Source organism: Gallus gallus, assembly GCF_016699485.2.
Source record: "Gallus gallus isolate bGalGal1 chromosome 39 unlocalized genomic scaffold, bGalGal1.mat.broiler.GRCg7b 39_unloc2, whole genome shotgun sequence".
Classification (NCBI taxonomy): domain Eukaryota; kingdom Metazoa; phylum Chordata; class Aves; order Galliformes; family Phasianidae; genus Gallus; species Gallus gallus.
The window spans coordinates 100,215-122,554 of NW_024095974.1; the positions used below are offsets into that span (position 1 = coordinate 100,215).

The following is a 22,340-nucleotide window of genomic DNA, read 5'->3' on the forward strand; positions in this document are numbered from 1 at the left end:
AGGCCTCCCCCTTCATTACAGGCAATGGGGGTCCATTGGGGCCTTTGGGTGTGGGTTTGGGACCCCCCCCCCCCCATCTTCACTCAAAAAATGGGGTGGGAGGGGGGATGGGACGTTAATTGTGTTTTTCCCCTCCTCCCAATTAATGATGCTTTAATTCCATTGGGGGGGGGGTTGTATGGGGGGGGGGTCCCTTATGGGCCATGGGAATCCATGTGGCCTTTGGGTGGGGGGGTTCCCATTCACCCCCCTCCAAAGGGGGGGGGGGGGGGGGGGGAGGCATCCTATTTGGTGTCCCCCCCTCCTTGAAATTAATAGGGCGGAGGGGGGGGGGAGGGGGCAATGGGGAGGTGTAATGGAGGGGAGGGGTAATAGGGCTGGGGGGTGGTGAGGGGGGGCAATAGGGCTGGAGAGGGAGGGGTAATGGGGTTGGGGAGGGGGGGCAATAGGGCTGGGGGGGGAGGAGTAATGGGAGGGGGAGGGAGGCATAATGGGGGGAGGGGGGGCAATAGGGTTGGAGAGGGAGGGGTAACGGAGGGGGGGGCGGAGGGGTAGCAGGGCTGGGGGGGGGTAATAGGGCCGGGGAGGGAGGGGTAACGGGGGGGAGGGGGGGCAATTGGGCCGGGGGGGGGGAAGGGGTAACAGGGCTGGGGAGGGAGGGGTAATAGGGCCGGGGGGGTCCTTCAGCCCCATAGGTCCAACCCCCACCGGGAGCGCTGTGAACCCCCCCCCACACACAGCGCTATGGGGCGGAGGTGGGGGTGGAAATGAGGCGGCGCAGCGGCGCTTCCTGGGGCGGCCGGAGGAGGCCGGGGTGGGCCCATAGGCCGCCATGGAGCCCGAGCGGGAGAGCGGCGGTGAGTGGGGGGGGGCTGAGAGGGGGGGGAAGGGGGGCGGGGGGGGTGGGGAGGGGCTCGAGGGGGGTGTGGGAGCGGGGGGGGCGGATCGGCGCCCGCCTTCGTTAAGCACAGCTGCTAACGAGGATGGCGAGGCCTACGTGGGGCCTAAGCGCGGCCTGTGGGGCCTACATGGGGCTGTGTGGGCCTATGTGGGGCCCTATATGGGGCACCTTTGGGGCCCTACATGGGGTGTACGGGGTGCCTATATGGGGCCTGTGTGTGGGCCTGTATGTGGCCTATGTGGGGCCCTATATGGGGCATATGTGTGGCATATGTGGGGCCCTACATGGGGCCTTTGTGAGCCCGATTTACAGGTCTGTATGGGGCCTATATGGGCTCTATGTGGGGTCTATGTGTGGGCCTGTATGGGGCCCCATATGGGCCCTATGTGGGGCCCTACTTGGGATGTATGTGGGGCTTATATTCGGGCTGTGTGGATTCTATATGGGGCTGTGTATGGGGCTCTATATGGGGTGTGTGCGGGGCCCTATATGGGGTCTATATGGGACACATGTAGGGCCCTACGTGGGGTGTATGTGGAGCTCTGTATAGTGCCTCTATAGGGCACAAATGGGGCCCTCTGTGTGGTAGATATAGGGCCCTATATGGGGCGGCTATGGAGGCCTCTGTGGGTCATACGTGGGGCATTTATGAGGCTCTATATGGGGCACGTGTGGGGGCTATATAGGGTCTCTACGGGGCAGATGTGGGGCCCTCCATAGGGCCTTTATGGAGCACTTATGGGCGCCCTCCATTGGGCCTCTGTAGCCCCGCGAGGCGCCTATAGGGGGCGCTCTCCACGAGGCAGAATGGGCGTCAATGGGGAGCGGCCCCCAATGGAAGCTGTGGGGCGATGTGGGGCGGTGTGGGGCTGAGCCCCACCGCTCACTGCGCCCCCCCCCCCCCCCCCCAGATCCGGGCCCCCCCGCGCTGGAGCGGCGTTTGCGGGCGGTGGAGGCGGAGGTGGCGGTGCTGAAAGCGGCGCTGGGGGACGCACTGCGGCGTATCGGCCTCTGGGAGGGGCGGCTGCCCCACGGTGAGACCCCCCTGGGGGGGGGGGAGAGGGGGGGGGGAAAGTGGAGGGCACGTGGTGGGACTCCCCCCATAAAGAAAAAAGATGGGACCAAAGCATAAAGGATGGGAGCCCCAAAAAGGTGGGACCCCCCCCCCCCCCCCCAGAAAACTGAGGCACTCAGAAAGGTGGGACCCCCCCCCCACACAAAGATTGAGACACCCCCCCCGAAAAGGGGGACCACCAACTAAGAAAGGTGGGACCACCCCCCAAAGAATGGGGGTCACCCCAAAAGGTGGGACCTCCCCCCCCCCCCCCAAATAACATTGGGACACCCAGAAAGATGGACCCCTCCAGAAAGAAAGAACCCCACCTCTGAACAGTGCCCCCCCCCCAAGAAAGGTGGAACCCCCACAAAAGTGGGACCCCAGAAAAGATGGGGACCCCCCCCCAGAAAGAAGGCACCCCCCCGAAGGGTGCCCCCCCCCCCAGTAGGGTGGGACACCCCCAGAAACGTGGGACCCCCTGTAAAGGTAGGACACCCCCCCCAAAAAAGGGTCAGCTCCAAACATATTGGACCCCCCCCCTCCAACCCAGACCCCCCCCAGACCCCGTGCCCCCCCCCCACTCTGACCTTCCCCCCCCCCCCCCCTCCACAGCCAATGGAGCCATTCCGGATCCCTTCACCCCACCGGACCCCACCGGGACCCCCCCACCCCCCCCCCCGCCGCCCCCCATCCATCAGCGTTGGGACGCAGACGGAGGAGACCCCCCCGGCAGAGCGGGGGGGGGCCCAGGAGCCGCCCCCCCCGGGGTCTCCCCCGTGCCCCCCCCCTCCAGCACCGTCCACGTCTTCCCCGGAACCAACGACCCCCGAATCTCCCCCCCCCACGGCGACCCCCAGCCCGGCCCCCCCCGGGGCACGGAAAGAGCTGTAAGGATTCGGGGGGGGGGGGGGGGGCAACAGGAGGGGGGGGGGCTGAATTTTGCCATGGGGGGGGAGGGTCTGATTTTGGGGGGGAGGAGGGGGGGTTATGGGGAAAGGGCTGGGGTTGTGGGTCTGTGCTTTGGGGGGGGGAGGGGAAGGATGGGGGGGCAGAAGATTTGGGGGGGGGGTGGGGGGGAAGGTTGAAGGGGGGGCTGGAGGGGGGGCTGCGGGCAGTTTGGTGGGGAGGGGAGATTTGGGGGGGGGGGGGGGGGGGGCTCACCCCTATGCTGACGCCCCCCTTTGGTGGTGGTGCTCTCCCCCCCCCATTTCCCTCCTATTCCCCCCCATATCACCCCATGCCCCCATATCCCTCCATCTCACCCCACATCTGCCCCCCCCCCCCCCCGTGCCCCCCCCAGCCTACGCAGGCACAGCTCCTCCTCCGGCAGCTGCAGCCCCCGCCGCCACCTCAGCAGGAAAGCGGCGTCATCCGCCAACCTCCTGGGGAGCCCCGAGAGGTGGGGGCCCCCCCAGACCCCCCCCGTACCCCAACCCCCCCCCCACCACATACCCCCAAACCCCCCATACTCCCCTCTTCCAACCCCCCCATACACCAAAGCCCCCCAAGGCCCCGCACACCCCAGAGGCCCCCACAAACCCAACCCCCCCCCCCCCCCGGTACCCCAACCCCCCCACCAAACACCTTAAAGCCCCCCCCAGAAAGCCCCCTCCCCAAAAGCCCCTATACTCTGACCTCACACACAACACCCCCCCCCATACCCCAAGCCCACCCCACACCCCCCCCATACACCAACACCCCCCCACTCCAGCATCCCCCCCCCCAAAAAATCCCACCCCCCCTACACTTCAACCCCCCCACCCCAAACACCCCCCAATATCCCCTCCACAACTCCAAAACTGCCCCAACCCCCCCTGCACCCCAAAACTGCCCCCCATGCCCCCCCCACAGACCCCAAACCCGCTACACCCCAAAGCCCCCCCCCCCAGAACCCCAAAACTCCTCCAACTCCCCCCATCCCCCCCCAGAGCCCCCCCCCCCCCCCCCCCACTGATGCCCCCCTCCTTTGCAGCCGCCCAAAGGAGCCCATCATGAGCCCAGGTGGGTGCTGGGGGGGGGGGGGGGGGCTGTAACCCCCATGTTTGGGGTCTGTCTCCCTCCTTTTGGGGTCTAACTCCCCCCCCCCGCCCCCCACCTCCCCCATAGGGTCACGCCGTGCAAACTACAACCTGGGTAAGCCTTGTTTTGGGTTGGGGGGGGGCATGTCTTCCTCCACTGTCCCCCTCCCCCAACCTATGGGGCCGGGCTGTGGGGTGACTCCCCCCCCCAGTCTATGGGGGCTGGGCTTTGAGGTGCCCCCTTCCCCAGTCTATGGGGTGGGGGGTTATGGGGTGTCCCCCCCCCACCTCCAATCTATGGGGGTGGGCTGTGGGGTGACCCCCCCCCTTTCCCTGCCCCACAGAGGGGGTCTCAGTGAAGATGTTCCTTCGGGGCCGCCCCATCACAATGTACGTCCCTTCGGGCCATGTGGGCTTCCGCCCCGAGCTGCCCCCCGAGCGCCTGCAGCTCGACTGGGTGTATCCTCTGCCCCAGCACCGGGGGGGGGGGGGGCCTCTCCCCCTCTTGGGGTCCCCATCTCATCCCTGTCCCCTCTTGGGGGCTCCCATCTCTGCCCGCCCCCCCCCCCCCCCCCGCTCCAGGTTTCCCCATCTCATCCCTGTCCCCATCTCTGTCCCCTCCTGGGTGCCCCCATCCCATCCCTGTCCCTCTCTTGGGGTCCCCATCTCATCCCTGTCCCCTCCTGAGTGCCCCCATCCCATCCCTGTCCCCTCTTGGGGGCCCCCATCTCTGCCCCCCCCTGCCCTCCCACTCCAGGTTTCCCCATCTCATCCCTGTCCCCATCCCTGTCCCCTTCTGGGGGTCCCCATCCCATCCCTGTTCACTTCTGGGGGTCCCTGTCCCCTCCTGGGTGCCCCCATCCCTGTCCCCATCCCTGTCCCCCCCATTTGTCCCTGTCCCCTCTTGGGGGTCCCCATCCCCCATTCTATTGCCCCCATCCCCTTCCCACCTCCCCCATCCCATCCCTGTCCCCCCCATTTGTCCCTGTCCCCTCTTGGGGGTCCCTATCCCCCATTCTATTGCCCCCTTCCCACCTCCCCCATCCCATCCCTGTCCCCCCCAGTTGTCCCTATCCCCTCTTGGGGGTCCCCATCCCCTCCCCAGTTGCCCCCATCCCATCCCTTCCCCCCCCACCCTCCTCCAGCCACCCCCCCCCCTCCCAATTGTCCCTCTCCACGTGTCCCCCCCCCCCACCCCCCCCCCCGTTAGGTCCCTTAACCCCCCCAGTTACGGTTACCGGGGCCGGGACAGCCGCTCCAACCTGCACGTGTTGGGCTCCGGGGAGCTCATTTACTTCATCGCCTGCGTCGTCGTCCTCCTCCACGTCCCCCTCCGCCGGCAGCGCCATTACCTGCGGCACAGCGACTGCGTCCGCTGGTGGGATAACGTCGGGGGGGGGCAAACAGGAGGGGGTGGGGACAGCCAGGTGGGGGTGAGGGCAGTAGGATGGGAGTGGGGGCAGCTGGGGGGGGATGGGGACCCCTAAGAGGGGACAGGGACAACTGGGGGGGGACAGGGATGGGATGGGGGCAATAGAATGGGGGATGGGGACCCCCAAGAGGGGATAGGGACAACCGGGGGGGGGGGCAGGGATGGGATGGGGGCAATCAGATGAGGGTGGGGGCCATAGGATGGGGATGGGGACCCCCAAGAGGGGACAGGGACAACTTGGGGGGGGACAGGGATGGGATGGGGGAGGTGGGAAGGGGATGAGGGCAACCAGGGGGGGATGGGGGCAATAGGATGGGGGTGGGGGCAATAGGATGGGGATGACATTCTCCCCCTCCCCCCCCCCAAAAAAAAGTCTTACCAAGGTTGTAGTTTGCATGGCATGACCCTGGGGGGGAGGGGGGGGCGGGGGGGTTAGACCCTAAAATGAGGGGGGACATACCCCATTATGTGTGCCCCCCCCCCCCCCAAAATAAAGCCTCACCACCCCCCACCCCGCAGCCTGGCCGTGCACCCCGACCGTCTCCGCGTCGCCACGGGGCAGGCGGCCGGCGTCGACAAGGATGGCAAAGTACGGGGATGTAGGGGGACCCCCCCAGCCCCCCCCAACCCGCCCAGGCCGTGGGGTGACCCCCCTTTACACCCCCCCTTTACACCCCCCCCCCATTCCCAGCCTCTGCAGCCCGTGGTGCACATCTGGGACTCGGCCACACTGCTGACGCTGCAGCAGATCGGGTTGGGCAGCTTTGAGCGCGGCGTGGGCTCTTTGGCCTTCTCCTGCGCCGTGAGTCCCTCCCTCCATCTGTCTGTCTGTCCCTCCTCCATCCTTCTGTCCCTCTGTCCGTCCGTCTTTCTGTCCCCCTGTCCCCCTATCCCTGGTCGTTCCATCTGTCTGTCCGTTGGTCCCTCCATCCTTCTGTCCCTTAGTACCTCCATCCTTTGGTACCTCTGTCCTTTGGTACCTCCATCCCTCCGTGCCTCTGTCCCTTGGACCCATCATCCTTCTGTCCTTCTGTCTTTCTGTCCCTCCATCCTTCTGTTCCTCAGTCTCTGCTCCTTCCATCCCTCCGTCCTTCTGTCCCCCGTCCTTCTGTCTCTCTGTCTCTCAGTCCCTGGTTCCCCCACCCTTCCATCCTTTGGTCCCTCCATTCCTCCACATCCCTCCGTCCCTCGGTCCCTTTGTCCCTCTGTTCCTCCATCCCTCCATCCTTCGGTCCCTCCGTCCCTCCATCCTTCGGTCCCTCCATCCTTCGGTCCCTCCATCCCATGGTCCCTCTGTCCCTCCGTCCTTTGGTTCCTCCGTCCCTTTGTCCCTCAGTCCCTCCATCCTTCGGTCCCTCCATCCCTCAGTCCCTCCACCCCTCGGTCCCTCTGTCCCCCCGTCCCTCTGTCCGCCCCGCAGGACCAGGGCTCGTACCTCTGCGTGGTGGACGACTCCAACGAGCACATGATGTCGGTGTGGGACTGCGCCCGCGGCACCAAGCTGGCCGAAGTCAAGGCATGGAGGGGGGGGGGGTTGGGGGCACACAGGGTGTGTGTGGGGGGGACGACAGCCCTCCTCACCCCCCCCCAACCCCACAGAGCACCAACGAGTCGGTGCTGTCGGTGGAGTTCAACCCCCAGGACAGCAGCAGCATCATCACCAGCGGCAAATCCCACGTCTACTTCTGGACGTGGAGCGGGGCCACGCTCACCAAGAAGCAGGGGATCTTTGGGGTGAGTGAGACCCCCCCTCGGGGTGGGGAGGGGGCACGGAGGGGTCTGGGGGGGCTATGCTGATGCTGACCCTCCCCCCCCCCCCCCCCCCCCCCCCCCCTCCTTTTTTTTTTTAGAAATATAAGAAGCCAAAGTTCATCCAATGCTTCGTTTTTGATGCTGCCGGGGATGTGCTGACGGGGGACTCGGAGGGGAACATCCTGACCTGGACGCGGGCGGGCGACGGGAGAGGAGTGGGGAAGGGGGGCAAAGGTGGGGGGCAGTGAGGGGGGTGGGGGGCGGGGGACGTGGGGAGAGGGCTGGGGGGAGAGGGGAGGGGGTGGGGGGATGAGGGGATGGGGAGGGGGGCACGGGGAGGGGGACGGGGGGGTGAGAGGGGATGTGGGGACAGAGATATGGAGATGGGGACGTGGGGGTGGGGGCACAGGGATGGGAAATGGGGTGGGAATGAGGACACGGGGATGGGGACGGGAATGGGGGTGTAAAGACAAAGATGAGAACGTGAAGGTGGCAGTGGGGATGACAGTGGGGAGACAGGGATGGGGACACGGGGATGGGGGTGGCCATGGGGACACAGGGATGGGGACATGGGGATGGGGGTGGCCGTGGGGATGGTAATGGGGACACAAAGTAGGGATGGCCATGGGGACGGCCATGGGGACTCGGAGATGGGGACGGCCATGGGGACGGCCATGGGGACAGCGATGGGGCCATGGAGGTGGGGATGGCTGTAGGGCCATGGACGGCCATGGGGACACAGGGATGGGGATGGCTGTGGGGCCATGGGGGTGGGGATGGCTGTGGGGTCATGGATGGCCACGGGGACGCAGGGATGGGGATGGCCATGGGGAAGGTGATGGGGCCATGGAGGCGGGGATGGCCGTGGGGCCACGGACGGCCATGGGGACGCAGGGATGGGGACGGGTCCCCGCAGAGACGTACCAGATCGGGCAGCAGACGCGGGCACACGAGGGCAGCGTCTTCGCTCTGTGCCGGCGCCGCGACGGGACGGTGCTGAGCGGGGGGGGGAAGGACAGGAGGGTGCTGAGCTGGAGCCCCGCTCTGAGCCTCCTGCAGGAGGCCGAGGTAAGGACCCCCCCTCGGCCCCCCCCCAGCCCTCCCGAACCATCCCTGTTGGATGTTAAGGAAGGAGGGGGGGGGGTGACCCCAAAACAGATCCCCGAGCGCTTCGGGGCGGTGCGGACCATCGCGGAGGGGCCGGGGGAGGAACTGCTGGTGGGGACGACCCGCAACGCGCTGCTGAGGGGGACTCTGAGCGGGGGCTTCACTGCCATCGTGCAGGTGGGGACAGCGGGGGGGGCTGTGTAGGGTGATGGGGGTGGGGGGGGGGATACGGGGCGCTCAGGGTGTAACCTATGGGGACAGTGGGGAGGGGGGGGGGGGGTGGATATGGGGCGCTCAGGGTGTAACCTATGGGGACAGTGGGGGGGGGGGGGTGGATATGGGGCGCTCAGGGTGTAACCTATGGGGACAGTGGGGGGGGGGGGGGTGGATATGGGGCGCTCAGGGTGTAACCTATGGGGACAGCGGGGTGACAGCGCAGTGTGTTCACCTTTAGGGTCGCAGGGATGGGGTGGGGGTGGATATGGGGCGCTCAGGGTGTAACCTATGGGGACAGTGGGGTGATAGCACAGTGTGTTCTCCTTTAGGGCTGCAGGGATGGGGTGGGGGTGGATATGGGGTGCTCAGGGTGTAACCTATGGGGACAGTGGGGTGACAGCGCTGTCTGCCTGTAGGGTCACACGGATGAGGTGTGGGGTTTGGCCACGCACCCCACCCGCTGTCTGTTCCTCACCTGTGGCCACGACCGGCAGCTGTGCCTGTGGGACGGGCAGGAGCACGCGCTGGCATGGAGCCTGGCCCTGGAGGTATGGGGGGGTCCTGGGGGGGCGCAGGGGGTCCTAAACCGCCTATGAACATGACCCCCCCCCCCCTTCTTTTCCCCCATCCTCCCCACACACACACAGGACACCGGGCTGTGCGCTGATTTCCACCCTGGGGGGCAGGTGGTGGTGGTGGGGCTGCTGACCGGGAGGTGAGTGATGGGGAGGGGGATGTGGGGGGGGGGGGGTCACAGAAGGACAGGCTGTGCCCCCCATATCCCCCCATAACCCATAGGACCCCCCCCCCCCCAGCACCCATAGGACCCCCATCTCCCTCCATAACCCATAGCCCCCCCCCCCCAGCACCCACAGGACCCCCATCTCCCCCCATAACCCATAGGACCTCCCCTCCCCCCATAACCCATAGGACCCCCATCTCCCCCCATAACCCATAGGCCCCCCAAGCCCCCCCCCAGTTGTGTGTGTGCCCCACAGGTGGGTGGTGTTGGACACGGAGACGCAGCAGCCACTGGCTGGGGGGTCTGATGGGAACGAGCAGCTCTCAGTGGTGCGCTTCTCCCCGGGTGAGTTACACGCGTGTGCAAGGACACGTGTGTGTGTGTACGAGGACACACGTGTGTGTGGGGGGGGGGACATGCGCGTGCAAGAGCATGAGTTTGTAAGGCCTTCGGTGTCACACAAACACACGTGCAAAGGCATGCGCGTGAGGATGGCTCTGAGAGGACAGGTGTGCAAGGAGACGTGTGTACAAGGACATATGTGTGCAAAGCCGTGCGTGTGCAAGGCCACGGGTTCGCAAGGCCACCTGCATCAGAGGAACACGTGTGTGTGAGAATGAGCATGAGGACAGGCATGCGCAATGACACGCGTGCGAGGCCACACGCGTGCAAGGCCACACGCGTGTGCGAGGCCATACGTGTGCGAGGCCCCCCCCGTGTCCCAGCAGACGGTGCCTTTTTGGCCATCGGATCCCACGACAACGTCATCTACATCTACAGCGTCACCGAGGAGGGCCGCAGATACAACCGCTTCGGGCGCTGCACTGTGAGCACCGGGGGGGGGCTGCGGGTCGGGGGGGGGTCTGGGAGGGGTGGGGGGCTCTGAGGGTGTCCCCCCCCCCTCCTCCTGGTGTTGTCCCCATTGTGTCCCCCCCCCCCCCCCCCCCAGGGTCACTCGAGCTTCATCACCCACCTGGACTGGTCTAAGGACGGCCACTTCATCATGTCCAACTCTGGGGACTACGAGATCCTCTACTGTGAGTGCAAAGCTGGGGGGGTGGGGGGTTATAACAATGGGGAAGGGGGGGGGGGTCTTCACTGTATGCCCCCCCCACCTCATTTCCAACCCAGGGGACGTCGCCGGGGGCTGCAAACTCCTCCGCAACCGCTTTGAGAGCCGTGACCGCGAGTGGGCGTCGTACACGTGTGTGCTGGGCTTCCACGTCTTCGGTGCGCCCTGCGGGGGGGACGTGGGGGTCAGGGGGGGGGAAAAGGTGACCCTGACCCCCCCCCCCATTCCCCGTGTGTGTGTGTGTGTGTGTGTGTGTGTGCCCCCCCCAGGAGTGTGGCCCGACGGCTCCGATGGCACCGACATCAACTCGCTGTGCCGCTCGCACCACGAGCGCCTGGTGGCCGTGGCTGATGACTTCTGCAAGGTGCACCTCTTCCAGTACCCGTGTGCAAGGCCCAAGGTGTGCAAATGGGCTGGTGTGCCAGGCCCAGGGTGGGCGAAGGGGCGGGAGGGGGGTGTGAGGGGCAGGGGTGTGCAAAGGGCTGGGGGGGGGGAGAAGGGCTGGTGTGCAAAGGGGTGGGAGGGAGAGAGGAGAGGTGTGAAGGGGTGTGCAAAGGGCTGGGTGTGCCAAACCCAAGGTGTGCAAATGGGCTGGTGTGCCAGGCCCAGGGTGGGCGAAGGGAGGGGGGTGTGAGGGGAGGGGGTGTGCAAAGGGCTGGGGGGGGGGAGAAGGGCTGGTGTGTAAAGAGGCGGGGGGATGAGGGGAAGGGTGTGCAAAGGGGAGGAGTGTGCATGGGGACATGTATGTACACACACATGCAAGCTAACACGTATGTAATGACTCACGTGCTCTCACACGTGTGTGCATGCTGGCACACGTATTCTCACACATATGTGCATAACGACATATATTTGCATGGTGTCATGTATGAATGCTCACACGTGTGTGCACAAGGACACGTATGTAGTCTCACGCAAGGACATGAGCACACATATGTATTTCCCCATGAATGCACGCCGACACGCATGTATCCTCACACATACATGCGTGATGACACGTGTGTGGTGACACACATTTTCACACGTGTGTGCATGCTGACACACATGTATCCTCCACGTATGTGCACCATGACACGCCTGTGTGTGACGACACGTATGTACGCCACCCATGAGTGTGGCGACACGCCTTTTCACACGTGTGTGCACGGCGCCATGCACGCGCACAGCGACACACGTGCACACCCACACGTCTGCATGCACCGACATCCACATGCAGGGCGACACGCGCATATCTCACATGTATGAGCACGACGACACGTATGCACTTTCACACGCGTGTGCATGACACGGCGACGCGTGTGGGCACGCTGCCGGTGCACACTCACCCCCCAAACCCCCCCCCGCCCCCCGCAGGCTCCCAGCCACGTGTACGGCGGTCACGGCAGCCACGTCACCAACGTGCGCTTCACCCACGACGACGGACACCTGGTGTCGCTGGGCGGGAAGGACACCGGCGTCTTCCAATGGCGGGTGCTGGGGGGGCCCTCCCCGGAGCCGCGCTGAGGCCCTCCCCGTGCCGCCCCCCCCACCCCCAAAATCAAACCCCGGGACCAAAGGGGCGCCGCCCCCCCCCCCCCCCCCAAAAACCCTTTTCACTGTGACAATAAAACCTTGTATCAGGGGCCCGCCTCCTTGCTGCTTCCGCTTCCGGTGTCACCCGGAAGGAGATGGCCGCTCGGTTGCCGGAAGTTCCGGTCGTTCCGTCCGGAAGGATTCGAGCTCTCCTCGAAGCTCCCGAGTCGCTTTCCGGAAGTTCCCGAGGTTGTGACGGAACTTGCCGAGGATCTTCCGGAATTTAACGAGGCTCTTCCGGAAAAGCCCGAGCTCAGGCCGAGCTCTCCGAATTGGTCCGAAGATTTCCGAGGTCACTCCGAAAGCTTCCGAAGCCGTTCCGAAAGTTTCCGAAGCCGTTCCGGAGGTTCCCGAACGGGTCGTGCCGGTGCGGAGGCGGCGGGAACGGGAGGCAATGAAGCGCGGCCGGAGTCCGGCCCGGGGGTAACGCGGCCGAGAGAGCGGCCATGGCGGCCAACATGTACCGCGTCGGCGGTGAGTGGAGGCCGGGGAGGGCTGGGAGCGGGGGGAGGGGGCCGCGGTGTGGGGGGGGGGAGAGCGGGGAAGGGGGGCAGGGAGGGAAACGGGGGGGTCCTGTGGGGGAAATGGGGTTAAGGGGGGGGGGAAGGGGAGAAATGGGGGGGCTGTGAGGGGGAGTGGGGGGAGAGAGGGGTTCTGTGAGGGGGAGGGGGGCTCTGGGGGGGAAAGGGGAGTGCTGGGGGGGGGAATGGGGGCTCTGTGAGGGAAATTGGGGTTCTGGGGGGGAAATGGGGGGAGAATGGGATTCTGTGAGGGAAACTGTGGGAGAAACGGGGGTTCTGTGAGGGAAATAGGGGGGAATGGGGGGTTCTGTGGGGGAGGTCGGGGGGGCGTGAGGGAGATAGGGGAGAAATGGGAGGGCTGTGAGAGGGAGTGGGGGGAGAGAGGGGTTCTGTGAGGGGGAGGGGGCTCTGGGGTGGAACGGGGAGTTCTGGGGGGGGGGAATGGGGGTTCTGTGAGAGAAAATAGGGTTCTGGGGGGGAAATGGGGGAGAAAGAGGGTTCTGTAGGGGGAAAAGGGGGGTGCTGTGGCGGAAGTGGGGAAACTGGGGGGGGAAGGGGGTTCTGTGGGGAGAAAGGGGGTTCTGTGGGGAGAATCAAATCTGTGAGGGGACTGGGGGCTCTGCGAGGGAAACTGGGGGGGGTCTGTGAGGGAAATGGGAGTGCTGGGGGGGAGGGGGAGGGGGGGTTCTGTGAGGGAAATGTAGGAAAAAGGGGTTGTGTGAGGAAAAGGGAGGCTTTCGTGGGGGAAATGGGGGAGAAAAGGGATTCTGTGGTGGGAAGGGGAGCGTCTGTGAGGGAAATAGGGGAGGAGGGGGGGTCGGTGAGGGAAATGGGGGCTTCTGTAGGGAGAAGGGGGGGGGTGTGAGGGATAGTGGTAGTACTGAGGGGAAATGGGAGTTCTATGGGGAAAGTGTGGGAAAAGGGTGTTCTGTGGGGGAGACTGGGGGGGAAAGGGGTCCTGGGGGGGAAGTGGGGAATCAGTGGGGGGGAATGGAGGTTCTGTGGGGAAATTGGGGGGGGTCTGTGAAAGAAAGCGGCGTTGAATGAGGAAGAGAGGGGGTCCTGGGGGGGAAAGGGGGGGATCTGTGGGGGAAATGGGTTTCTATGAGGCAAAATTGGGGTCTGTGAAGGAAAGTTGGGGTTCGTAAGGAGAAAAAAAGAGGCTCTGTGGGGTGAGCAGGTGTCTGTATGGGAGAAAATAAAGGGGGGGGGGCTCAGGGGGAGGTGGGGGGTGGTCTGCAAGGCAGCCTTTTCCCCATAGATTACGTCTACTTTGAGAACTCCTCCAGCAACCCCTACCTCGTCCGCCGCATCGAGGAGCTCAACAAGGTGTGGGGCTGCCCCTCCTCAACCCCCCCACCCCCCTAAACGGGGGGCTGAGACCTCCCCCCCCGCCCCCTAAATTTCTCATTTCTGTATTTTGTGCCCCCCCCCCCCCCCACCTCGCAGACTGCCAATGGCAACGTGGAGGCCAAGGTGGTTTGCCTGTTCCGCCGCCGGGACATCTCCAGCAGCCTCAACAGCTTGGCAGACAGCAATGCCCGTGAGTGTTATTCTTTTTGGGGGGGGGGGGGGAGGGCTGCAGTTTTGCCCCCCCCCTTTTTTTTTTCCTCCTCCACGTTCTTTGGGGCAGGTTTTATTGTTGTGTTTGTGCGTCACCCCCACCCAAACCCAACGTTCTGTTTTCTGGTCCCGAAGATGTGATAGTGGGGGGAGCGCACGGGCTGCCTCCCCCACCCCCAAACCTTCTCATTTTGGTGTGGGGGGGGGGGCAGCTTGTCCCTTGGTGTGATGGCGGGGAGGGAGGGAAGGGGGGGGCACGGTGCTTATGGGGGAGGGGAGGAAGGTCCCCCACCCCGGGGTGTATCTAAGCTGGATAGAGACTGTGCTCCCCCTCTCCCCCACCCCCAACAATGAGAAGTGTTGAAGCAGTGCTGGATGCCCCCCCCCCTCCCCACTTTTCTTCCCCCCCCCCTCTTTTCTTTCTTCCCTTTTGGGATTGTATTGCTGCCAAAATCCGGGGGAGGGACGGAGCGCTCCTCAAACAATGCCTCTCTGCCTGAGGGTGGGGTGGAGGTGTGGGACGTGGTGGGGGGGCCCTTTTAACACCCTCCTGCTTTCCCCCCCCCCCCCCCCCTGCCCCCCCCCCAAAGGCGAATTTGAGGAGGAATCCAAGCAGCCCACCATGACGGAGCAGCAGCGGCATCAGCTGAAGCACCGCGAGCTTTTCCTCTCCCGGCAGTTCGAATCGCTGCCAGCCACCCATATAAGGTGGGAGGGGCTTCGGGGGGGCGTATTTAGGGCCCCTCCCCACCTCATTTCACCCCTGGGAGGGGGCAAATTGTAACCCCCCCCTCACCGCAGGGGGAAGTGCAGCGTGACGCTCCTCAATGAGACCGATATCCTGGGGCAGTACTTGGAAAAGGAGGTGAGGGCTGAGCCCCACACGTTTTTATGGTGGGGAGGGGGGTTCTGTGCCCCCCAGGAACCCAACTAAACACCTTTTTTGCTCCCCCCCCCTCCGATTCTCCCCCCCCCCCAGGACTGCTTCTTCTACTCGTTGGTGTTCGACCCCGTCCAGAAAACGCTTTTGGCCGATCAGGGGGAGATCCGGGTGGGCTGCAAATACCAAGCAGAGATCCCAGACCGGCTGGCAGAAGGTGTGGGGAAAGGGGGGGGGGGAGCTGCGTTGTGTTGGGAGGTCCGTGCGCTGTGGGGGGGGGGGTTAATTGGACCCCCACATCCACCCCCCCTCCTTCTCCAGGCGAATCAGACAACCGGAACCAACAGAAAATGGAGATGAAAGTGTGGGACCCCGACAACCCCCTGACAGACCGACAGATCGACCAGTTCCTGGTGGTGGCACGGTCAGCTGACGCCCAGGGAGGGGGGGCAGCACATTGGATGGGGGGGGAGGGCACGTTGGGGGCACATCGATGCCATATATCTCCCCCCACCAGAGCCGTTGGGACGTTCGCCCGCGCGTTGGATTGCAGCAGCTCCATCCGCCAGCCCAGCCTGCACATGAGTGCAGCTGCTGCATCCCGGGACATCACCTTGGTAAGAAGCACAAAGCAGCACACAGAGCTGGGGGTGGGGTGGGGGGAGGGGGGGGTGTCTTAATTCTCAGGGTGGGGGCGCTGCTTAGGAGCTGAGCGGGCAGCAATGGGGATAGGAGAGCGGTTGGGCTGGGTGATCCCGTGGGTCCTTTCCAGCCTTGTGGTTGTATGATCCTAATCCCCCCCCCCCCCCCACATCCGTGCAGTTCCACGCCATGGACACGCTGCAGAGGAACGGGTACGACCTGGCCAAGGCCATGTCCACGTTGGTGCCGCAGGGGGGGCCGGTGCTGTGCCGGGATGAGATGGAGGAGTGGTCGGCTTCCGAGGCCATGCTGTTCGAGGAGGCCTTGGAGAAGTATGGCAAGGATTTCAATGACATCCGGCAGGATTTTGTGAGTTCTGGGGAGGGGGGGGGGGAGATGGGATACACACAAAGCATCGCCTCCCCGCCCACCCCCCCTTAAACCCTCCCAACACAAAGCTTTCGTTCTGTTTCTGCTCCCCCCCCCCCATTTCAGCTGCCCTGGAAGTCTTTAGCCAGCATCGTGCAGTTCTACTACATGTGGAAGACCACCGACCGCTACATCCAGCAGGTGGGGAGGAGGGGGGGGGGGCTCTCACAGGTGTGTTTTATCTCACCCCCCCCCCCTTTGTTTTTCTGTGGCTCACCCCCCCCATTTGTTTGCAGAAGAGGCTGAAGGCGGCAGAAGCGGACAGCAAGCTGAAGCAGGTGTACATCCCCACCTAGTGAGTCACGTTGGGGGGGGGGAGAACCCTTTTCTCAGGGCATGGGGACCCCCCCCAGCCTTCCTTGACCCTCCCCCTCTGCCCCCCCCCCAATTTCTGACAGCACGAAGCCAAACCCCAACCAGATCATCTCGGTGGGCTCCAAACCCGGCATGAACGGCGCCGGCTTCCAGAAGGGGCTGACGTGCGAGAGCTGCCACAGTCAGTGTGATTGTGGGGAAGGGGGGGGGGGGGGTCACCGGGGTGAGAATGGTTGGGGTGGGGGGGGAGAGGGGGGAGCAGAGGAGCTGTGAGATTGCAATGGTGGTTTGTTAAGTCGGCAGTGGAGCTGGGGGGGGGTCCTTACAGCCTCCCCTCCCAACTCAAGCAGTCTTCCCCATTGCCCCACTCTGTCTTTGCTGGGGGGGCTGCATCCCTTTATTGCCTGAAGTGGAGGGCTTCCCCACACCCCCCTTGTTGTTGCCCAAGGAAGGTCAGTGTGATCCTCTGACCCTGGGGGGCTTCCTGAGGGCCCATTCCCACCCAAGGAGGGGGGTCTCTGTGGCCTCCTCTTGCTCGCTGGGGTCTCTACGCCCGTCTCCCACCCATGTTGGTTTCTCTACAGCCCCCTCCCACCCGTATTCCCTTCGCCATCATCCCCTCTCGCCCAAAAGGGGGTCTCTGTGGTCCCCTCTTTCTTGTGAGGGGTCCCTACAGCCCTCTCCCACCCAAGGGGGGGCTCTCTGTGACCCCCTCTTTCTTACTGGGGGTCTCTACAGCCCCCTCTTGCCCATACGGGGAGGTCTCTGTGACTCCCTCTTTCTTGAGGGGGGGGTCTCTACAGCTCCCTCCCACCCCCAGGTGTTTCCCCCAGCCCCCTCCTCCCCCAGAAGACCCACTGTCTCTCCACCCCCTTTCTCTCCACAGCCACTCAGTCAGCCCAGTGGTACGCCTGGGGCCCCCCCAACATGCAGTGCCGCCTCTGCGCCTCCTGCTGGATCTACTGGAAGAAATACGGGGGGCTGAAGACCCCCACCCAGCTGGAGGGAGCAGCACGCAGCGCCTCGGTGAGCCCACCCCCATCCCAGCATTGAAATCACCCCTTATCCCCCTCCCCCCCCCCCCGCGCCCCATCTAACGCCTTTTTCTTGCTGTTCCGGCCCCCCAGGAGCCCCACTCTCGGGGTCACCTCTCCCGTCCCGAAGCTCAGAGCCTCTCCCCCTACACCACCAGCGCCAGCCGGGCCAAACTGCTGGCCAAGAACCGGCAGACCTTCCTGCTGCAGACCACCCGCCTCACCCGCCTGGCCCGCCGCCTGTGCCGGGACGTCCTGCAGCCCCGCCGCGCCGCCCGCCGCCCCTACGCCCCCATCAACGCCAACGCCATCAAAGCAGAGTGTGAGTGCTGCCCTGGGGGTGGGCGTTGCGAGGGGCTGTCACCCCCCCCCCCCCCAAATTCTCTGTGCTCAACCCCTCCCCCCCCCCCCCCCACAGGTTCCATCCGCCTGCCTAAGGCTGCCAAGGCGCCGCTGAAGATCCACCCGCTGGCGCGGCTGCCGCTGGCTGCCATCGTCAAGGAGCTGGGTGAGGAAGGGGGGGGGGAGGGGGGGTTAAGGGCACCTTGGGGTGGTTTGAGGGGCATCCTGGGGTGGGGGGCGAGGGTTGGGATGACGGCGTGGTCCCCAGGCCCATTGGAGGGGATTTGGGGCACCTCGAGGCTTGTGGGGGGGTATTGTGGGGGATGTTGGGGGTGTAGGGTGGTCACCGGAGCCGTTTGGGGGCAGCATGGGGGGGTTTGGGGGCGCGGGGTTGATTCCAGAGCCTATTTAGGGGCATCCTGGAAGGGGGTTGGGGACGTCCTGAGGGGTTTGGGGGTGTCTTGGGGGGGGGGGGGGGGATTGGGGGCACCCCGAGGCCTTCTAGAGGCATCCTGGGGGGGGAATTGGGTCCACAGGGTGGTCCCCAGGGCCATCGGGGGGCACTGGGGTGGGGTGGGGAATCATAGTGTGGTCCCATGGTGCATTCGGTGGGGGTACCGTGGGGGGGGGGGGGCTCTATGTCACCTCACTATGGGGCAGAACGCCATCATTTCCCCCCTCCCCTGCCCCCCCCCTCCCCCAGCGGCACAGGCCCCCCTGAAGCCGAAGACGCCGCGGGGTACGAAGACCCCCATCAACCGGAACCAGCTGAGCCAGAGCCGGGGGCTGGCGGGCCTCGTGGGCAAGCGTGGCTACGAGGGGGGTGCCGAGGGTCACCGCCCCCCCGGGTACGGGTACGGTCTCCGTGTTGACGGGCGCGCGGTTGGACCAGTGGGAGCGCGGATGGGTGGGGCTAAAGGGGAGGGACGTAGCGCGTGGCCTATGGGGGTTAGAGCTTGAGGTGATTGATGTTCGGCGGGCGCTTCTGATTGGCGGAGCGGGCGCTTCCGGTGGGCGGGGCTTGACGGCTGTCCCCCGCAGGTGGGAGCGTCGAGCGTCTCGTTCTCGGCCAACGGGCGCCCCCTACCGGCGGGGCTGCGCGCCGGTCCTCCCCCCGCCAGCAAGCGGCAGAAACTGAACCCCGCCGACGCCCCCAACCCCGTGGTCTTCGTGGCCACCAAGGACACCAGGTGGGGCCGGGGGCTGCGGGGGGGCCGGGAGGCCCTCAGCTCACCCCCGTCCGTCCTCATTTCCCCCCATTTCTCTTCAATTCCCTTCCATTTATCCCTATTCCCTTCAGTTGTTTCTCCCCACTTTGCTTTCCCGGCTTCTATTTATCCCCCACCGCCCCCCCACTTCCCTGCTGCCTCCCATTACTCCTCATTCCCCCAATTTTCACTCCATTTTCACCTTTTTCCCTCACTTTCTTCCCATCCTTCCCATCTTTTCACCCATTTTTCTCAATTTTCCCCATTTTACCCTCCATTTTTACTCCGTTTTCCTCAGACTTTTCCTCCATTTCTTCCACTTTCTCTCATTTTCTCCCATCTTTCCACCATTTTTCTCTCACATTCTCCCCATTCCCCTCTCTGCCCCACTATTCCCTCCCCTCATTCCTCCCCTTTCCCGTTTTTTCTCCCTGTTCCCCCATTTCCCCTCAATTTCTTCTTTTTTCCACCCCATTCCCCCAATTTCTCCTCAGTTTATTCCTATTCCCCCCACTTTCCCTCCCCATTTCTGCCCATCTTCCCCCCATTCCTCCATTTCCCCCCTTTCCTTCCCATTTCTCCCAACTTCCCCTCCATTTCCTCCCTTTTCTCCCCCATTTGCGCTCGTTTCACCTCCATTTATTTTTATTCCTTTCACTTTCTCCCAATTTCTCCCCCTTCCTTCCCCATTTCTCCCCCCATCCCCCCATCTTCCCCCATTTTCGCCCTATTTCTCCCCCCCACTTCCCTCAATTCCCCATTTACCCCCCACCTTCCTCCTTTTTTCCCCCCTATTTTCCTCAGTTGATTCAATTTCACCCCCTTACCTTCTCTCTTTCACCCCAGTTTCCCTTTATTCCCATTTTTAACAATCCCCCCCCCCCATTTATTACTTCTCTCCTCCTCCCCCAGGGCCCTACGGAAGGCGCTGACCCACCTGGAGCTGCGCCGGGCCGCCCGCCGCCCCACGCTGTCCCTCAAGGTGAAGCCAGGGCTGCCCCTACGGCCGGGGGGGGCCCTGCCACCCCCCGCCCCCCCCCACCCCGCCAGCACCTCGGAGCCCATCGTCCTCGAGGACTGACCCCTCCCCCCCCCACTTCCTCCCTCCGCCCCCACCGCCGGGCTGCGCCCTTTTGTATTTTTTTTATTTCCATAGAAAAACCGCTTTGGGTTTTTAGGGGGGGGGGGAGGGAAGGGGGTGTGGGGACGGTCCCGGCCCGTTTGGTGCCCCTTCCCCTCCCTTCCCCCCCCCCCCGCCCTCCAACCTCCCCCTCCCTCCGCGGGTCCCTTTTCTACGCGTGGAGCGACGCCCCCCGGTTTTGTATCTCGGGCTGTCCCGGTTCTGTAGCGACAGGAAATAAACCGACGGCTTTTCTTCGCCGGGGCTCACGTTTCCACAGGGGAGCAGAAAGGGAACGGAGCGTATAGAGGGAAGGTGTTGCGACGGACCACTTCCGGCGGAAGTTGACTGGGAGGGTATTTGGAACCAGGCTTGAGTTTCCGGAGGAAGTAGAAAAGGAAGGGATCGAAGCGTGTGTGTAACGGGGTCATGCTGGAATGACCACTTCCGCCGGAAGTTGTCTGCGAGGAGGGCACTTCCGGACACTGTTTGAATTTCCGGCGGTGGGCTGTAGAAAGTGAACGCACCGAAGCGTGATTGCAAGGGAAAGGTGCTGGAAAAGATCAGTTCCGGAGGAAGTCGGCTGCGGGGAGAGGCGGACTGTGGCAGTGGCGAGGAGGGAACTTGAGGACTGGGCTCGAGTTTCCAGGAAGCAGCAGAAAGCGAAGGGACCGCTGTGGGTCTGGGGGAAAAAGTGGAGCGACGGACCACTTCCGGTGGGAATCGGCGAGATCGCCTACTTCCGGCGGAAGCTCGTCGCGCAGCCCAGGCCGCATCCGGCGGAAGTCGGCTGCTGGAGGAGCCGCCATGGCGGCGCGCGGGCGCGCAGAACCCGGAGCTCTCCCCTCCCCCGGACGCGGACCCGGACGTGGAGCCGCTGCCGCGGGGCGCGTTCCGCTGCCGTCTGTGCCACGTGATCGCGGCCAACCGTGAGCATTAAACACGGGGGGGGGCGGGGGGGGCGTAACGGAGCTCGGTTCGTTGCCGCTGACGCTCCGCCGTGCAGGGCCCAGTTTGAAGGATCACCTCGGCGGCAAAAAGCACCGCCGCCGGCGGAGCCTCCGGGCCGAGCGGCGCTCCCAGCAGCAGCGGAGCCTCTTCGTCAGCGGCTTCGCCCGCGGGACGGCGGCTGAGGAACTGACGGAGCACTTCGCGGCCTTCGGGGAGGTTGAGGCGGTGGTGGTGGATAAGGAGAAGGTGGGGGCGGGGGGGGCACGTCCCGTTTCCGTCCCATTTCCGCCCCGTTTCCGCCCCCTTAATTATCGCCCCCATTTTCCCTTCTTAATTATTATCTCTTTTCTTGTTCTTTCTAATTATATGTTTTCACTTCCTCTTCTGTTGATAATTGCTCTCTCTTTAGTCTCTCTTAATTATTGTTCTTGTTTTCCTTTTCTTAATTACTGCCATTCTTTTACCTTCTCCGTAATTAATCCCTGTGTTTTATCTTTCTTAATTATTTACTCTTCCTTAATCATTTCCCTTTCCTTCACCCCCCCATAATTGTTTGCTCTCCGTTATCTCTCCTGAGCCGTTTTCTCTCCTTTTCCTCTGTTGTGATTCCTCCGCTTTTACCCTCCTTATCATTTCCCTTTATTTCCCTCAATGTCCCCCTTTTCTCCCCCCCATCCCCCCCCATTTCCCCTCCAATTCCTCTCTCCTTTTCCCCATCCCCCACCGCTTCCCCCCTCCCCTTTCCTCCCCCCACATTACACCCCTTTCTCCCCCCCCCCCCCGTCCCCCACAGGGTGCCTACGCCATCGTGCAGCTGCGGGACGCAGAGGGAAGGGAACGTGCTTTGGCCCACCCCCACCACCACCTCAATGGGCGCCGCCTCCGGGTGCGGCCACGGGAGCAGAAGGAGTTCTGCAGTGGAGCTCCGGGCCGGGGGGGCCGGGGGGAGACCCCCCATGGGCCTGGGCAGATGGAGCGGGAGCTGTGCAATGCGGCTGACGTGAGCTGGGGGGGGTCCTGGGGGGGGTCTATAGGGTGGTCTGGGGGCTCTTTAGGGCCAGTTGGGGCTACTTGGGGGGGGGTCTTGGGGGTCCATGGGAGGATTGAGGGTCTTCTCAGGGCTGTTTGGAGCTACTGGGGTAGGGGGGGAGGGCTGGGGAGGTTTGGGGGCTTCTTGGGGCCATTTGGAGCTATTGAGGGGGTCATGGGGGGATCTGGGGGCACCTCAGGGCCATTTGGAGCTATGGGGGGGGGTCATGAGGAGTCCATGGGGTGGTCTGGAGGCTCCTGAGCAGCATTCGGAGCTACTGGGGGGGGGCTCTTTAGGTTGTGCAGCATGAGAGGATCTGGGGAAGCTCGGAGGGGAGGGGGGGGGGGGTTGGGGGGAGATGATCCCTGGGGAGCTTGAAGGAGCCTGGAAATGGGGGAGGGGTCTCAAAAGGAAGGTAACCATTCCCGCCCCCCCC

The 22,340-nt window shown here is 64.3% G+C and overlaps 2 protein-coding genes and 2 long non-coding RNA genes across 10 annotated transcripts; 2 read left to right on the plus strand and 2 right to left on the minus strand.

Moving 5' to 3' along the window:
• The first annotated feature begins 792 nt into the window (after positions 1-792).
• On the plus strand, positions 793-11,875 carry EML3 (EMAP like 3). 6 transcript variants are annotated; one of them, XM_025145692.3, is made up of 22 exons: positions 793-857; positions 1,813-1,935; positions 2,571-2,845; positions 3,259-3,357; positions 3,931-3,959; positions 4,065-4,091; positions 4,321-4,435; positions 5,205-5,354; positions 6,100-6,210; positions 6,829-6,924; positions 7,008-7,142; positions 7,259-7,394; positions 8,077-8,228; positions 8,319-8,444; positions 8,900-9,031; positions 9,131-9,198; positions 9,482-9,570; positions 9,954-10,051; positions 10,175-10,262; positions 10,357-10,455; positions 10,567-10,697; positions 11,651-11,875. In XM_025145692.3, the coding sequence occupies exons 1-22, from the start codon at positions 833-835 to the stop codon at positions 11,798-11,800; spliced, it is 2,454 nt and encodes an 817-aa protein (XP_025001460.2). In that variant the 5' UTR covers positions 793-832; the 3' UTR covers positions 11,801-11,875. The 6 variants fall into 6 exon arrangements, 5 of the variants coding, with proteins under 5 accessions (XP_025001460.2, XP_025001462.2, XP_025001461.2 ...); XM_025145693.3 differs by lacking the exon at positions 793-857 and adding an exon at positions 5,928-5,997 and having other exon boundaries at positions 1,699-1,935; XM_025145694.3 differs by lacking the exon at positions 3,259-3,357.
• On the minus strand, positions 5,193-7,008 carry LOC112530960. Its single transcript, XR_003072679.2, has 3 exons — positions 6,844-7,008; positions 5,788-5,814; positions 5,193-5,328 (listed from the first exon to the last, which is right to left on the minus strand). It is a non-coding gene; the product is annotated as an uncharacterized LOC112530960 (long non-coding RNA).
• LOC124417575 lies at positions 8,043-9,213 on the minus strand. Its single transcript, XR_006932591.1, has 2 exons — positions 8,959-9,213; positions 8,043-8,156 (listed from the first exon to the last, which is right to left on the minus strand). It is a non-coding gene; the product is annotated as an uncharacterized LOC124417575 (long non-coding RNA).
• Positions 11,876-12,200: 325 nt separating the features above from the next.
• Positions 12,201-20,181, plus strand: MTA2 (metastasis associated 1 family member 2). 2 transcript variants are annotated; one of them, XR_005843463.2, is made up of 18 exons: positions 12,201-12,343; positions 13,652-13,719; positions 13,840-13,933; positions 14,544-14,661; positions 14,755-14,818; positions 14,933-15,050; positions 15,155-15,257; positions 15,351-15,450; positions 15,656-15,844; positions 15,971-16,045; positions 16,141-16,199; positions 16,303-16,400; positions 17,106-17,245; positions 17,347-17,575; positions 17,672-17,761; positions 18,299-18,449; positions 18,637-18,785; positions 19,716-20,181. XR_005843463.2 is itself a non-coding variant. In XM_040656956.2 (18 exons), the coding sequence occupies exons 1-18, from the start codon at positions 12,316-12,318 to the stop codon at positions 19,882-19,884; spliced, it is 2,028 nt and encodes a 675-aa protein (XP_040512890.1). In that variant the 5' UTR covers positions 12,201-12,315; the 3' UTR covers positions 19,885-20,181. The 2 variants fall into 2 exon arrangements, 1 of the variants encoding a protein (XP_040512890.1); XM_040656956.2 differs by having other exon boundaries at positions 18,651-18,785.
• The last annotated feature ends 2,159 nt before the right edge of the window (positions 20,182-22,340 follow it).

Excerpts from the sequence above, each read along its gene's own strand:
- MTA2 (XM_040656956.2), top strand. The coding sequence starts at position 12,316 with ATGGCGGCCAACATGTACCGCGTCGGCG. Across the intron at positions 13,934-14,543 it reads CTTGGCAGACAGCAATGCCC|GCGAATTTGAGGAGGAATCC; the intron begins GTGAGTGTTATT and ends CCCCCCCCAAAG. Across the intron at positions 15,258-15,350 it reads CAGTTCCTGGTGGTGGCACG|AGCCGTTGGGACGTTCGCCC; the intron begins GTCAGCTGACGC and ends TCCCCCCACCAG.
- EML3 (XM_046906086.1), top strand. The coding sequence starts at position 2,574 with ATGGAGCCATTCCGGATCCCTTCACCCCACCGGACCCCACCGGGACCC. Across the intron at positions 9,032-9,130 it reads CATGGAGCCTGGCCCTGGAG|GACACCGGGCTGTGCGCTGA; the intron begins GTATGGGGGGGT and ends ACACACACACAG. Across the intron at positions 9,571-9,953 it reads AGTGGTGCGCTTCTCCCCGG|ACGGTGCCTTTTTGGCCATC; the intron begins GTGAGTTACACG and ends GTGTCCCAGCAG.